Source organism: Megascapheus bottae, chromosome 31 (assembly GCF_031878675.1).
Source record: "Megascapheus bottae isolate mThoBot1 chromosome 31, mThoBot2.hap1, whole genome shotgun sequence".
NCBI lineage: Eukaryota > Metazoa > Chordata > Mammalia > Rodentia > Geomyidae > Megascapheus > Megascapheus bottae.
This window is the reverse complement of record NC_143539.1, coordinates 8,663,044-8,678,863: the sequence shown is the minus strand read 5'-3', so window position 1 is coordinate 8,678,863 and position 15,820 is coordinate 8,663,044. Positions and strand designations below refer to the sequence as shown.

The 15,820-nt window shown below is 55.8% G+C and overlaps 2 protein-coding genes across 2 annotated transcripts; one reads left to right on the top strand and one right to left on the bottom strand.

The window, feature by feature from the left end:
- The first annotated feature begins 408 nt into the window (after positions 1–408).
- LOC150043988 (uncharacterized) lies at positions 409–5,804 on the top strand. Its single transcript, XM_090322548.1, has 10 exons — positions 409–462; positions 877–937; positions 1,847–1,915; positions 2,895–2,963; positions 3,411–3,560; positions 3,664–3,689; positions 4,321–4,726; positions 4,823–4,897; positions 5,569–5,608; positions 5,700–5,804. Exons 1-10 carry the CDS (start codon positions 448–450, stop codon positions 5,770–5,772), a joined length of 984 nt encoding a protein of 327 aa, XP_090178674.1. The 5' UTR covers positions 409–447; the 3' UTR covers positions 5,773–5,804.
- An 8,004-nt stretch (positions 5,805–13,808) lies between these two features.
- Positions 13,809–15,626, bottom strand: Fam187b (family with sequence similarity 187 member B). Its single transcript, XM_090322748.1, has 2 exons — positions 14,885–15,626; positions 13,809–14,244 (listed from the first exon to the last, which is right to left on the bottom strand). The coding sequence occupies exons 1-2, from the start codon at positions 15,610–15,612 to the stop codon at positions 13,854–13,856; spliced, it is 1,119 nt and encodes a 372-aa protein (XP_090178874.1). The 5' UTR covers positions 15,613–15,626; the 3' UTR covers positions 13,809–13,853.
- Between the last annotated feature and the right edge of the window lie 194 nt (positions 15,627–15,820).

Genomic DNA, 15,820 nt, shown 5'->3' with positions numbered 1-15,820 from the left:
TCCCCCACTCAGCCCCCCACTCCCTTCCCCCCTCCCCCTGCCCTCCTCTCCACCTGTCCCCCAGGTCCCTCGGTCCCCCTCCTCCCTCCCATCTCACCCTCTCCAGTCCCCGCTCCATCCCGCCCCCCAGGTCCCCTTCTCCTCCCGCCCCCACCCCGCCTTCTCGGGGTCCCCCACCCCACGCTGTCCTCCCCACGCCTCTCTCGCTCCCACCCCGCCCCACCTCCGGGCCAGGAAGCCGGAGAGGAAATGACTGACGAACGCACGCCGGACCCCACGCCCGCCGAGGCCCCGCCCACGCCGGGGCCACGCCCACCCGCTCGGTAGCCCGCCTATCAGGGACCCGCCCCGCGAGCCCCGCCCCTGGCCCCGCCCACGCGCCACGCCCCTTCGCGGCCACACCCTCGCCGCTCGCATCCTCCGACCCCTAGGCTGCGGCCCGGACCTATGCTCGGCTCCGAGGTAAACCCGGCCTCAGTCTCCCCTGCTGCCCTGCCCGCTCCGCCTCCCCTCCCCGTTCCTGGGCTCCCACCTGGGGGTCCTGGGAGGGTGGAACAACCAGGAACTTTTTGCTCCCAGGGGCCTTGTGTGCTGGACACTTTGGGGGGACCAGGTGGCCTGGCAGCTGCTTGGTGGCTTTTGGTCTTTGGGGGGACCCAGGTGGGAAAGGGGAAGCGGGGTGTTGGCTTGCTTGTCTGTCCCATTCTCCAGGACCCTCTTGCCTTGGCCCCAAAGGCCAAGGCTCCACCCTGGCTGGAGGTGGGGGGGGCCTTTGAAACTAGGGGTGTCTGCTTCAAGAAGGGATAAGCTGCAAGATCCCCCATCCTAGAGCTGCCCCAGGCTGCACCCCGCTGACCCGACCCCCTTGCCCCGCAGATGTGGTCCTCAGGTCGCCTGTGTGTCTTCATCCTGGTTGGCCTGGTTGTGCCCAGCAGAGGTAAGAGCCTGAACTGATGCTGCGCCTGCCTCCCCTCCTCCCTAGGCCCCACAGGAAGTGAGGACTGTTAGGCAGTTTCGGGGTGACACCCTGTTTGAACACCACAGAACCACAGTGGCGGTTCCAAAGAGTCTAGCCAGAATCTGGCCCACTGCAAGCCTTCTCCTTCCCCTCCAACCGGGATGAAGTTTGATTTGGCTCTGAGGTGTGGTGTCTATTTTCTACTTGGCAGCCAGGAGACTCAAAACTCCCAGCAAAATAATACTTGGTTCCTTAGACAAAGGGGGCTCACCTGGGACCAGGCCAAGTGGTTAAACCTGTTAAGCACTTTTCCAAGGTAGCAAGTGGTGGTGAGGGGGTGGATCTTTTCTTGTGGCTTCTCAAGTAGGTTCTGTACCCACATTTTGGATATGGAAACAGTGGCTCAGCCCTGTGGAAGAGCTCTGGCCAGAAGCTAGCGAGTTGGGAACTGGGATTGCTGTGGCTGTGTGTCCCCCTAGAGCCTCGAGCAGGCTCCCCGTCCACTCTGGTATTTCACAAGGGTGAACATGGAAAGACATCAGATCTTGGGCAAAGGCAGATAGACATCACGAGGCCAGTTCCTTGTAGACTATGCTAGATATTATCTGTGGCCAGGCGCCAGTGGCTCCAGCCTGCTACTCAGGAGGCTGAGATCTGAGGACTGCAGTTTCAAGTCAGTCAGGGCAGGAAAGTTTGTGAGTCTTATGTCCAGTCAGCCACACACACACCAGAATTGGAGTTGTGCCTCGAGAGGTAGAGCACCAGCCTTGGGGGGGTGGGGAAGGGAACCAAAAGATTGCAAGGCCCTAAGTTCAAGTACGGGTTTAAAAAAAAAAAGATTCAAGAAAGAAGCCAGAGACCCCCATCTTCTCATCGCTGTTTCTCCAGGACAGACATCGGACAATGCTGAATACACTGATGTGGTCGACCTGGCTGCCGAACACGCTTACACCACAGGTGGGGACAGAGAGGCAGATCTGCCAAGATCTCTCTGGCTACATAGCTAATCACACTGGGGTCAAAGGGAATGAAGGATTTGTGTAGTTATCAAGTCTTAGGGGAGAGCTTCAAGAATGGCTTGATCAAGGTGCTCAGTCTTGGCTTCCTGAGGAACAAGGGAATGCTGTTCCTAGGGGGAGATTCTGAGGGAGGGGATCCTGCCGGAACAAGTCCAGTTTGGAAGCTTTTGGAATGAGTAGCCAGGTGCATTTCTTTGGACAGGATCTCTCAGAGGGTTGGCAAGACCAGGGGGTACCCAGCCCTTCAGGAAGGAGGGCCTGTCCCATGTTTGGTGGAGGGGGGCTCCCTTGTGTGCGTGAACTCTGAAGCAGGAGCAAGCCAGTAACCCAACATCTCACACATCAGAACTGAGCTGCTTCGGGAAGCCCACCCCAAAATTGTCATCTGTGAGTCCTCTCTACCTCTCCCCTCTCTCCTCCTCTTGGTTTTTTTCTTGGTCAGTTGTGGGACTTGAACCCAGGGCCTGGATGGTGTACTACCATTTGAGCCACAGCTCCACGTCCAGTTTTTGACTGGTTAATTGGAGTTGAGAGTCTCCCAGGGACTTTCCTGCCCCACGTGGCTCTGAACAGCGATCCTCGGATCTCAGCCTCTTGAGTAGCTGGGATTACAGGCAGGAGCCACCACTGTCTGGTTTGTTTTGTTTTTTTTTAATGGTAGAAATTTTATTTTATTTTATTTTATTTTGCCAGTCCTGGGCTTGAGCTCAGGGCCTGAGCACTGTCCTTGGACTTTCTCAAGACTAGAGCTCTACCACTTGAGCCTCAGCACCACTTCCGGCTTTTTTCTATGTATGTGATACTGAGGAATCGAACCCGGGTCTTCGTGCATGCTAGGCAAGCACTTTAACTACTAGGCCAAACTCCCGGCCCCACTGTCTGTTTTATTTTAACACCTGATTTTCTCCCTACTCCAGATACAGCCTTTCTAGACGCTCCAACCATGAGTTACCCGTGGGTGAAGCAGACTGAAGGTGAAAGTCTAGGTAGCTGAGCCAGGCTGCAAGACTGACATTCCGTGTGTTGTCCCTCTTGTCTCTTGAGTTCTGGGGTGATGGCGCAGCCAAGACCTGACCCTTCTTCCCTTCCCTCCCTCCCTCCTCCTCCTCCTCCTCCTCCTCCTCCTCCTCCTCCTCCTCCTCCTCCTCCACATCCTGTGTTGGTTCTAGATCTTGAAATCGGGGTCACACCCTCTCTCTAAGCTTTATTGCTCCAAGACTGGTGCTCTACCACTTGAGCCACACCTCCTCTTCTAGCTTTTTGCTGGTTCTTTGGAGATAAGTATCTCACTGACTTTCCTGCCTGGGCTGGCTTTGAACTTGGATCCTCTAGGTATCAGCCTCTTTTGAGTAGCTAGGATTCCAGGTGTGAGCCCTGGTGTCTGGCCTCTCTCACTTCTCTCCCTTCTCCTCATTTCTCTCTTGCCCAAATAGAAATCACTACAAGCCAGTCAGAAACTGAGAGGGGGGAAATGGAGCCAGAGACTGAGACAGGGGTTGTCATGGAGACAGAGACGCAGGCACCTGCAGAGACCAATTCTCTCCCGGAGATGGAGTCAGAGAAGCTCCAGGGCAACCAGAGAGGTGAGACCCTGTGGCTGAGAACTGGAGTTTCCAGTTTCTGGGGAAGTCCTTCCCAGATCAGCCTTGCACTCCTAGGCACGTTTCTCCCTACACCTGTTTGCAGCCACGGAGGCCTCATGTTTCCAGGAAGTATTTGGTTTCTGGTGGAAGAAGCTTTGGAGAATGTAGCCGGGTGCTGTGGCTCAAGCCTGGAATCCCAGCTATTCAGGAGGCTGAGATCAGAGCCAGCCGGGCAGGAGAGCCTGTGAGACTCTTATCGCCAGTGAACCACAATGAAGACAGGAGAGCCTGCCTTGAGCAGACAAGCTCAGGGCCAAGGTCTTGAGTTCAAGCCCTAAGATTGACAAAACAAACAAAAAGTTGTATATGTGTGTGTAGTGTATCTTGAACTCAGGGTCTGGGCACTGGCCCTGCTCTTTTAGCTTTGTCCACTCAAGGTTAGTACTCTACCACTTGAGTCATGTCCCTAGTCTAAATTTCAACCTGTGGTCCTCAGATCTCAGCCTCTGAGTAGTTGGGATTCCAGGTGGGAGCCCCTGGCCTCCTCTGAAGGCCTCTGGGCCTGGGAGCTGTCCCTGAGCTCTTCTGCTCCAGGCCATGGCTCTACCCCTTGAGCCACAGCACCACTTCCAAAAGCCCTGTTTTGAATAAAGAGACTCTGACTCGAGTCCCTCCTCTCCCCCCTTCGACCCCCCCACCCCCGTGTGACATGGCAGGGTCCGGTTCCCCTTTGGCTCCTGGATTAGGAGTGGGGTAGCAGGGGAGGAGCCAGGCTGGGAGATGGGGCACTGCTGCCCGCCTCCTAAGTGCACAGATTTGGGGGAGAGCCTCCTCCCCCGCTGTTTGTCTACTCGGGGCTGGACCCCATCCTGCTGTCCCCATTCTCTGTCCATTTCCCCCACAGACACCCCGGCATTCTCAAAGGGAGACTCCCCAAGCAAACGTCCCTGGACTCCCAAGCCTTCAGGTCAGTCACACACACACACACACACACACACACACGCACACACACACGTGTTCTTCGGCTGGGCAGAGGAGATGGGATGGAATGGTGGGGACCTGTCTGTCACTCACTTATTCACTCAACAAACCTCTCCTGAACTCTGACCCCCCAAGTCCCCATTTGTGCCCAGCAGGTGAAGATGAGGCCAACCCCTTTTTTTATGGTGAGTGGCCCCCAGGAAGGCATGGGGGGAGGAATGGTGGAGGCCTGTGGACCTGACCCCCTGTGCCTGTCTGTCTGTCTGCCTGCCTGCCTGTAGATGAAAGCACACTGCGGAGACGGGGGCTGTTGGTGGCAGCTGTGTTGTTTGTCACAGGCATCATCATCCTCACCAGTAAGCCTGGGGGTCGGGTGCGTGGAGTCCCCGGAGGGGAGGCCTGGGTTGTGCATGGTGATTGAAGTGCCAGGCCTGGGACTCGAACTCAGGACCCAGGCGCTGTCCCTTAGCTTTTTTACTCCAGGCTGGTTGGTGCTCTACCCCTTGAGCCACAGCTCCACTTGAGGCTTTTCGCTGATTCCCTGGGAGAAGCGTCCCGGGGGTTCTCGGCCTCCGGACTGCGAGCCTCCAGGTCTCCCCTCCGCCACGCACCGTGGGTGCGCGCGCAGGGCCTCCGCGGGAGCGTTCTGCGCGTGCGCGTGTGTGTGTGTGTGGGGGGGGGAATCTCCGCGCGCTCGTTCTGCGCGTGCGCGGGGTCTCCGCGCATGCGCGGTTCTCAGTCACCGGCCAGTGGTGTCAGCCACGCGTGGAGCCCGAGGCTCACGCCCAGACATCCTGGCCACTCAGGAGGCTGAGAAATGAGGACCCGAGTCCAAGCCAGCCCAGAGGAGGAAAGGCTGTGACTCGTAGCTCCAGTTGACCAGCCAAAAGCAGGAAGTGGAGGTGTGGCTCGGGTGGTGCAGCGCCCGCCTGGGGCGTCCGGGCGCTGAGCTCCGGCCCGGACCAGCGCACGCGTGGGCTCGCGCGCATCCACACTCACTCGGGCACCCTTGGTTTCCTTCCTGCAGGCGGCAAGTGCAGGCAGCTGTCTCGGCTGTGCCGGCGTAGGTGAGTACACTGGAAGTGGGGGCAGTAACTGGACGGGTACCCCAGGCTGCAGCCCCTCCAGCTTCCCGCCGCCCCTCTTTGTCCCCACCAGAGCCTACAGGGTGGTCCGAACCAGAAGCCCCGAGCAGGAACAGACAGGTGCTGGAAGCCAGACCTGCAGCTGACAGCTGCGGCCTCCTCCTCCTCCTCCTCCACCTCCTCCTCTTTCTCCTCCTCCGCCCCTCCACCTTCCCAGTGCTGCCCCCCCTGTTCAGACAAAAAGATAATAAAGTTTGGTGGTTCATGCCTATAATCCCAGCTACTCGGGAGGCTGAGACAAGCACAGAGGCAGGCAGGCCTGTGCACCTTGATCAACCTCTACCTGAAGTACAACCAACCTCCCTATCCCATAAGCCAGGCCCCTGGTGAGCCATGGCTCAGGGAAAGTCCACCAGGCCCTTCATGTGTGTATGGAGGGGGGAGACACGTAGGCAGGTAGGGAGGCAGACAGGCTCCAGTGGGAACTTTGGGGTCACTCAACAGTCCACGGGGGGCCTGGGAGGGGCAGGTTAGTCTGATTCTTGCTAAACTCAAGAGAGAGGATCCTGGTCATGGCTGGTTGCATAACAAGTTACACAAACGTCACCCTGGGCTGTGGTGGCTGTGAGCCGCCCTAGTTGGTCAGGAAGCACAGGGGAAAACGGAACAAATCAGCAGAAGTAGAAGAAGAAAACATCCATGAATCATAAATAATATAATACATTAGCAGCTCGGTGCTGGTGGCTCACACCTGTAATCTCAGCCCCTCAGGGGGGTCGAGATCTGAGGATGGAGGTTCAGAGTCAGCCTGGGTAGGAAAGTCCTTGAGACTCTTATCTGCAATGAACCAGAAAACAGGCCCAAGTGGAGCTGTGGCTCAAGTGGTAGAGCACCAGCCTTGAGTAACAGAGCTCAGGGACAGCGCCCAGGTCTTGAGTTCAAGACCCAGGACTGGCACCCAAGCACACTCACACACAGAGATCAAATCCCTTTTTAAGTTAATTAATTGAACTGTAAGAGGTCCAGTCATGCATTGGAAATCAATACTGAGATACAAGCAGCAGGGAGCCATGGAAGGGAAAAAGAATCAGGAGTGGGCGTTAACCTCCCCCCCACCTACCACCCACGCAGGCCCTGGGCTCCCAGACCACCCCCACTCTGGCACCCATGATGACATGGAGGGTCCCTCAACGACATCAAATGGCTCAAAGCCAGGCTGAGCAGGAAAGTCCTTGAGATTCATATCTCCATTGAGCTTGCAAAAATCTAGAGTGGAGCTGTGGTTCAAGTGGTAGAGCACCAGCCCTGAGTGAAAGACAGCTTTGGGGCAGAGCCCAGGCCCTGAATTCAAGCCCCAGGGCCAGCTGCACATCCCTTTCCCATTCTCCCTCAGAAGCAGCCATTCTTCCTCCCAGGTTAGGCAATTTGGCCTAGATTGCACGTCTGCACACGTTATGTCCTGAATCCAGACCTGAGCCTGATATTGAAGACCAACGAGAGACGATGAATTGCAAACACAGTTTTCTATTGTAAGTTGCTGTTTTAGTAGCTGACTGGCTGAAGGGGCAAAAGATGTCTACCTTCAGAAGATGAAAATCCGTAAACACCCAACATCAGTATGAAGAAAAGCAAAGGGGTGTGTATGTGACAGAGACAGAGCCAGCACATTTTTTTCAGCACCTGGATTCAGCAATTCCTGAAATCCTCTCTCTCCTTGGACTGATAAGAACCAGTGAATCTCCTCTGTGCTTCAACATTTTTGCCACTTGGGACTGAAAGTTTGGTTGATAACAAAGATAGAGGCCAGAGGCTGAGTTCTGATGTCTTTCCTCCAGTGGGAGGCAGGCAGAGACCCCGCCCCCTCCAGAGGCCCCACCTGAGTTTCACTCTGCCAGCCAGGCACCAAAGCAGAATCAGGTCAGATTCAAACGGCTGCCAAGGCTGCGTGAGACTCCCCGGCACAGGAGCCGAGAGTTTGAATTATTGATAAGCAAATCCATTTTCTTTTACGCTGCTGTGTAGGCAGAGCCCTCATTTTATTAGTCTATTAACTGGGTGGGGGAAGCAGCCGCTGGTTGTGCATGATCTACACCTGCCATCCAGAGGATGGGCAAGGAGAGGTGGGGCGGGATGTGTAGGGGGAGGGGGTTCTGGGAGCTGCCTGGCAAATGAAAATGTCCTTCATCACAAGCAGCGCAGCTGAGTGCAGGTATGCATGCCTGTAATTCCAGCCACCACGGAGGCTGAGGGCTTCGTGTTGCAGTTGGAAGTCAGCCTGGGCAGATAAACCCTTTGATTGACCAGAAAAGAAGCAGAGTTGGCCAGGCACCCATGGCTCACGCCTGTCATCCCAGCTGTGCAGGAGGCTGAGATCCCAGGTTTCCAGTTCAAAGCCAACCCGGGTAGAAAAGTCTGTGAGACTCTCATCTCCAATGAACAAGCAAAAAACCAGAAGTGGAAACATGGCTCAAACTAGAGCATTAGCCTTGTGCAAATAAAGCTTACAGACAACACCAAGCCAGAGTTCAAGCCCCAGGATTCATACACACGCGCGTGTGTGTACACACACACACACACACACACACACAGCCAGAAGTGGAGGTGTGGCTCCTGAAATTATAGCACCAACCTTGAAGGGAAAAAGCTAAACAAATGCACAAGGCCTGAGTTGAAGCATTAATGCTGACACAATAAGGACTTTCCGCTCCAGGCTGGCTTCGAACCGCGATCCTCAGCTCTCAACCTCCTGAATAGATAGGATGACAGACGTGCTACTGGCTATGGGCTATTTTTTCTACCTCAAAAACAAACTGGAAGCTGGGCACTGGCGGCTCACAGTTTTCCATCTCAGTTGTCCAGGAGGCAGAGATCAGAAGGATCACAGCCCCAGACCAGCACTGGCAAAAAATGAACAAGTCCTCGAGACCTCATCGCAACAGAAAGAGTTGAGCTTGCCTGCACCTATCATCTCAGCCACGGCAGAGAGAGTGAAGAAGAGGATTACAGTCCCAATATGCCTGGGCAGAATGCAAGACCCATTTCAAAAATAACCAGGGTAGCTGGATGCCCGGTGCCTCAAGCCTGTCATCCCAGCAACTCAGGAGGCCGAGATTTGAGGATCACAGTTGAAACCCAAGCCAGGGCAGGAAAAGTCTGTGAGACTCATTTCCAATAAACTACCAAAAAAAAAAAAGGAAAAATCCAGAAGTAGAAGCGTGACTCACATGGTAGAGTGCCAGCCTTGAGTGAAAGAGCGCAGGAGCAGCACCCAGGCCCCAAGTTCAAGTCCCAGGACTGGCAGGAACAAGCAGACAAGCCCAGATGCAGCTGCCTGCAGCTGTGGTTGGAAGGCGGCTACTCTGTGGGATGGGGTTCCCCCAGTATTCACAGACAGTGACCCCCCCATGGCTGTGTCCCCCCCCCCCCCAGCAGCTCAGAGCACCAGGCCATGGGGCAGGCCAGGCCAGAAAAGCAAAGAAGAAATATATTTGGGCGTGCATGAATGACTGACATCGGGCCTCACCCCGGCCAGCCAGGTGGCACTGCCTTCCCCGGGGGCTCGGAAGTGGGTGGGCTGGGGGAGGAACCAGAGCTGTGTGCTCCGGAAAGGAGTCTGCTCAGGAATTCAGGCCTCCACTTCCTGGTGAGGAAGTGAGCCGAGAAAGGCATTGTGGGTAACCCCCAGGACACACACACACACACACACACACCCGTGGTACACACGTGAAAAGCCAGAGAAACCAAACTGCCCCAACCAAACCAAAATACGCCAGGCCCCAGATCACCTCCCAGCACAGTACAGGCCACTGCGGGCCTTGGAGGGGAGAAGGGGTGTCCAGGGAGGAGCTGGGGTGACAGGTGAGGATGGGAGGCTGGAATGGCGACCTTCTCTATCTCCCACTCTGTCTTCCATGTCCACAATCCCTAGAGGTAGAGATCTTCTCCTTGAGTTGAAGGATGTCGGTGGGGATTGGAAGTTCTGGAATATTCCACAGGATGCCATGCAGCCAGCCGTCCTAGCCACCCTTGAGCTCAGGCTTGAATCATCACAGCCCGGCAACAACAGGAAGCGCTGGGGTTGGTACCGCTGCTCTCAGAGTGACCTTTGCCCCTCCTCCAGACTGTAGCTGTGAGGGGTGCCAGGCACTCACCCCACTTCCCCTGGGGAGCTGGAGGCCCCCCGGAGGTACAAGCCACACACTTGTAACCCCAGCCAGTCAGGAGGCTAAGATCGGAGGATCACGGTTCCAGGCCAGCCCTGGAAAGCCTCTGTGATTCTTTATCTCCAGTGAACCAGGAATTGGAGCTAGCTTTGAGCAAAGAGGTCAGAGACAGCATCCAGGCCCCAAGTTCAAGCCCAGTGACTGACTAAAAAAAAAGAAACTAAGCCAAGAAAAGGTGTAAAAGCAAAGTGGTAACAGTGAAAGCATTGCTGGCCATATGCAGCCTTTGACTGGGAAAAGTCTTCCTGTGTTCAAACTCACCACACACCAGCTGTGAGGCTATTGTGCGGGTCCCCAGGCCTCTCCGAGCCTCAGTTTCCCCTCGGAGCCCTGCAGCTTAGCTCTTGTCGCCCTGGCCCAGCAGCAGGCGTGTACCCACCGCCCTTGGCAGGCAGATCAAAGGGTTATAAATAGCCATGTCTGGGTTTCTCATAAATGTGTTAAGTAGGCCCTGGCTCCAGCCCAAGCCTCCTTCCTTGAGGGGGGTGGGGGGGCGTTGGCATGGGGTCTATTGGGTAGTCAGTGGTGGCTGTATGCAAAAATGAGTGATGCCCGAGCCTCCTCCCTACTCCTTCCCTCTGCCTCCCCCCTTCCCAGGCAGAGGCTCTGGTCCCCAGCCAGCCCTGCTCAGTGACTCAGGCCTGGGGACACATTGGCCAGCTTGCCTGGCGTCACCCCACTCGCCTGGCCTGCATGAGGTCAGTCTTGTCTCCCAGGGATTTCTGGGAAGGCCATGCCAGGCAGCAGAGATGGGGAAGAGGAGGAGGAGGTAGACACATGGCTAGTTGCTTTGCCCACTGGCTCTTTCTGGAGGAACCCGCTCCTACCCTCCTTCTTGAAGTCCTCAGAAGCTGGCCCCTGGCACAGGACTGGGACTTCATGCAAATTTTAGAACCCAGGTGTCTTGTATTCGGCCTGATGCTTGCCAGCTACCTGTGAGGTTGGGAGGGCTGTGATTTGAGACTGAGCTGTTGAAAGATGCCTCATGCTCTCTGGAAAAGCATCTGCTTCAGGATGAAGGCCTTTGCTCAAGAAAGTGCAGTAGGGACATGTAGAAGGACTGGAGGGTTGGAGGGACTTGGCGTGAGCACCTGGATCAAACTGTGTCTGAAGCAGACAACATTCCTGAGATTCTCAATTCTAATAACCCCTGTATTCCTCCTGCTCCTAAACCCTGCAGAAAGTACACATTAATTTCCTCCTCCCCATACCTAAAATAAATGCCCATCTCTCACCAAGACATGGCATCTAGCCCAGGATAGTGTTTCATAGTTGGTGATCCCAGCTACTCAGAAAGCAGAAATCTGGAGGAACAAAGTTTGCAGCTAGTTGAGCAAAAGTTTAGGAAGACTCCCATCTGAACAAATAAGCTGAGCATGAAGATGTACTCAGCCACATCCCAGCCAGGCCACAGCTCCGGGCAGACCAAGCCCCTCCTAACAGACACACCCCAGTGACCCATTCCCTCCAGCCAAGTCCCGCTCTTAGTAGACCAGACTCCATTACCCACTTCCTCCAGTCAGGCCCTGCTTCCCAACAGATCAAACCCCCAGCCCCAGGGAGCCCACTTCCCAAAGTCAGGCCCCGCCTCCCAATAGACCACACCCTTAGTGACCCACTCCTCCAATCAGGCCCCGCCTCCTAATAGACCACACCCTTAGTGATCCACTCCTCCAATCAGGTCCCGCCTCCTAATAGACCACACCCTTAGTGATCCACTCCTCCAATCAGGCCCCGCCTCCTAATAGACCACACCCATAGTGACCCACTCCTCCAATCAGGCCCCGCCTCCTAATAGACCACACCCTTAGTGATCCACTCCTCCAATCAGGTCCCGCCTCCTAATAGACCACACCCTTAGTGATCCACTCCTCCAATCAGGCCCCGCCTCCTAATAGACCACACCCTTAGTGATCCACTCCTCCAATCAGGCCCCGCCTCCTAATAGACCACACCCTTAGTGATCCACTCCTCCAATCAGGCCCCGCCTCCTAATAGACCACACCCTTAGTGATCCACTCCTCCAATCAGGCCCCGCCTCCTAATAGACCACACCCATAGTGACCCACTTCCTCCAATCGGGCCATAGCTGCTAATAGACCACACCCTCAAGAAACCTACTTCTTCCAATCAGGACAAGCCGTCCAGTAGGCTACTTCCTCCAAGCAGGCCACACCTCCTGGTTGACTGCTTCCTCCAAAGGAAAGGAGGCCCGAGGCAGAAGCTGAAAAGTTTCCAGCATCTTCCAAAATGCCGTCAGACTGCAAATCCATCAGTGGCTGAACCTTTTGATTGGCTTCATGGCCTGAAGGTTGTAGAAAATGACATTTTGTATGCAAACCCCACCACCAGTTGAGGAAAGACCATGTACACTGATGTTATCTGAAACCACTGGTTTTGGGGTGCTTTGTATACAGCACTGGGTCATTGCCACATTGGATTCAACTATGCTTTGCACAAATCTGGGCCATGGAGGCCTCCCTAGCCCAGCCCCTGTCACAGTATGCTATTTCTTGGGCTGGCACTCCTGTAGCCTTGGCACTTGCTTATTGGGTCCCTTTGTGGACATGCCTGGGTTGTACCAGTCCTGGGGCTTGAACTCAGGGCCTGCGCACTGTTCCTGAGCAGCTTTTACTGCTCAAGGCTGGTCCTCTAGCACCTAAGCCACAGCTCTACTTCTGGTTTCTTGGTGCTAAATTGGAGATGAGAGTCTCAAGGACTTTCCTGCCCAGGATGCCTTTGAACTATAGGATTGCAGGTACGAGCCACCAGGCCTTTTTTGGGGGGGTGGGGTGTAGATATGGGCAGGCTTTTCAGTTTTTTAGCTGTAGGATCCATAGCTGAGATGTAAACCACACCAGAAAATCCAAAACTCTTGGCATTACTGCCTTAGTTATTTGTTGTCTTGACCTGCCAGGGTTTTAAGTGAGTTTAGGCGGAGTCTCCATCTCGGGGTACCCTGGAGTCCTAAGTGTTTGGTACAGGGAGCGGGCAGAATCCACCTTACTCTGCAGAGGCCTCTGTTTTGTGCTGGCGTCTTCACTGCTTCACATAGTGAAGTTTTAGGGTCACGAGTTTGAAAAGGTATTAATATTTCATTTGTCATTCTTGAATTCTGGGAACAGTGTGGCCTGGTGATTCCAAGCATAAGTCAAGGGTTGCTCTCTGCACCCCCCTGCCCCGCCCCCATGAGCCCCAGTGACCCTGGGGCTCAAGTGTGGTAAATTCTGTCTGGGCTCGCAGACCTGGAAACAACTGGGAGAGCAAAGGACAAATAGAGACTGCTTGGAGGGCACAGCCGAGCTTGGGTTCTCGGGTTTTGTCCTCTTGTGTCTTTCTTGTCCTTGAGACTGTTTTTTTTTTGTTTTTTTTTTTTTTTTGGTGGGTCATGAGTTTTGAACTCGGCCTGGGCGCTGTCCCTGAGCTCTTCAGCTCAAAGCTACCAACCCTAACCCTGGATCTGGATGTAGTCCTTGAGCTTTTCAGCTCAAGGCCACCACCCTACCCTTGAGCCAAGCCCCACTTCCCATTTTCTAGAGGTTAATTGGAGATAAGAGTCTCTGGTCCTTTTTGTCCCTGGGCTGGCTTTGAACCTTGATCCTCAGATCTCAGCCTCCTGAGTAGCTAATATTACAGGATGAGCCACCGTGCCTGGCTGACAGTGGGTTTAATAAAGAGGCTACACTCAGCTGGGTGCAGTGGCTCATGCCTGTCATCCTTGCTACTCAGGAGGCTAAGATATGAGGGCTGCAGTTTGAAGCCAGCCTGAGCAGGAAAGTCTGTGAGACTCTCCTTGCCAGTGAACCACCAGAAAACTAAAAGTGGCATTATAGTTCAAAACGGTAGAGTGCCAGCCTTGAGCAAAAGAGTTCAGGGACAGCACTCAGGCTCTGAGTTCAAGTCCCACCACTAACAAAATAAAACAAAACATAAAAACAACCATGAAGAACAGAGTGGTAGCCAGTGCTGAAGGCCCCAGGGCTCTCCGGCCCCTAGGGTTTATTTTATGTCACCAGCACAGCTGGATTGCTTCTTTGGCCCTGAGCAGGGCGAAGGATCTTGAACAGCAGACCCACTAAAGCCAGGATGGTCCCTGCACACAGGGCCAGCTTCAGCCCCTGGAGGACAGCATCTGCCTGCCCAGCCTGAGCCCCCACCTGGCCCAGCCTCCACCGCCCTGCCTCCTGGCTCAGCCTCCTGGCCTCCAGCCTCTCCAGACTGACGGGATTGAATTGGGCCACGAGTTCCTGCTCCACGAAGCACTTGTAGGTGGCCATTCGGAAGATCTGCAGCTGCTCGCCACCGGTGAGGGGGGACAGGAAGGTGAGGTTATTTTGGCCAGACAGCTGCTTCTGCCAAGTCACTGGACAGCCGTCCATCTCCCAGCGCACTGGCCTGCAGGAGGGAGGGAGATTAGCTCCACACTGTGAGGAGTAAATGGGGACTGCACAGGAGAGATAGCCCTCCCCCCACTTCTCTCTGGGGAAACAGCAAAGATAGGTCTCCCTCCATGGAGTGTGGGAGCAGGAGGGGAGCATGTGGTCAAATGGGGTGCTCTCAGGGCCCTGCCCTTTCTGGTTGGGTGGGGTAGGTTCTGATTTCCAGCTTATTTAGCATCACTGAAGTCCACCTCTGAGAAGGGAGACAGCAAGCCAGGTGAAGCCGCTCACTCCCGTCATCCCAGCTATTCACGAGGCTGAGACCTGAGGATCGCAGTTCAAAGCCCGCCCTGGCAGGAAAGTCTGTGACACTCATCTCCAATTAATCACCAGTAAACTGGAAGTGGAGCTGTGGCATAAAGCAGTATAGCACTAGTCTTGCTGCAGAAGCTCAGGGACAGCACCTAAGCCCCAGGTTCAAACCTCAGGACTGACAAGAAACAAAGAGACTAGCACCCAAGTTCAAGTCCCAGGACTGACTGGCACCAAGGAAAAGAAAAATTAAAAAAAAAAAAAAAAAAAAGAGAGAAGCAAGGAGCAGTGGGGGAGGAGGGAGGAGGGCCCGAGGTGGGGGGGGCTGCAGCCTGGCTGGTCACCTGTATATGGACGCCAAAGGGCAACTGAGCCACAGGTTCGAGGTCAGCTTGCCCAGTGGGTAAATGTCGAAGACGAAGAAGGGCTGGCCTGTTTCTTTGGGGAAGACACAGGGCGTGCGGCAGGCCTCCACCTGCAGCTCGGGCTGCGCGCGGCCGGGGGCCATCTTCTTGTCCCCCAGGTACAGCCCGCAGGCCGTGGGGGGGTCTTGGGGGTTCTTTATGTAGCAGTAGCCCAGGCGCTTGCGCTCCCCGGGCTCCCCGCACCGGTTGCAGTCCTGCCAGGGGCCCCACTGCGTGAACATCTCCACGGCCTGGTCCAGGACCAGCGTCTCGTTGGGGAGCGGGCTCTGGCCCAGGTTTTTGTGGGTGACGTGAAGATGGCTGACTTCCTGGAAATCGATCTCATATTCCACCAGCGGGGAGCCGTCCCCTTGCTGGCAACTGTAGAGCCCCGAGTGGAAAGCCTGGGGGTTTTTCAGCTGCAGGCTGCCCCCGGGGAGAGGGCTGAAATGGGACAGGGGGCTCAGCAGGGCCAGCTGCTCCCCCCAGATCGACGTGAAGAACCACTGGGTGACGTGGCCGTCACACTGGAGGACCACGTCGTTGCCGGACAGGAGCGCCCGCTGGCACAAGCTGGCCCGCGGGCATTTTATCAGAGTCTGCGTCCACACGGCGCCCGAGGAGAGGCTGAGCAGCCACAGCGCGGTGAGCTCGGCGAGCCAGGCCATAGCAGGTGAGGAGGCCCCGCCCCGCCGCTGTGACGCCACCCGCGGCCCCGCCCCGCCGCTGTGACGTCACCCGAGGCACCTGCGGCCCCGCCCGGCACGGTGGGCCAGGCCGCCGCAGGGGAGGAGGCCCCGCCCCGCCAGGGTGACGTCACCACGGCCCCGCCCAGGAGCTCAGAGGGGGCGGGGAGGGCTCCGGGACGGCGCGCGG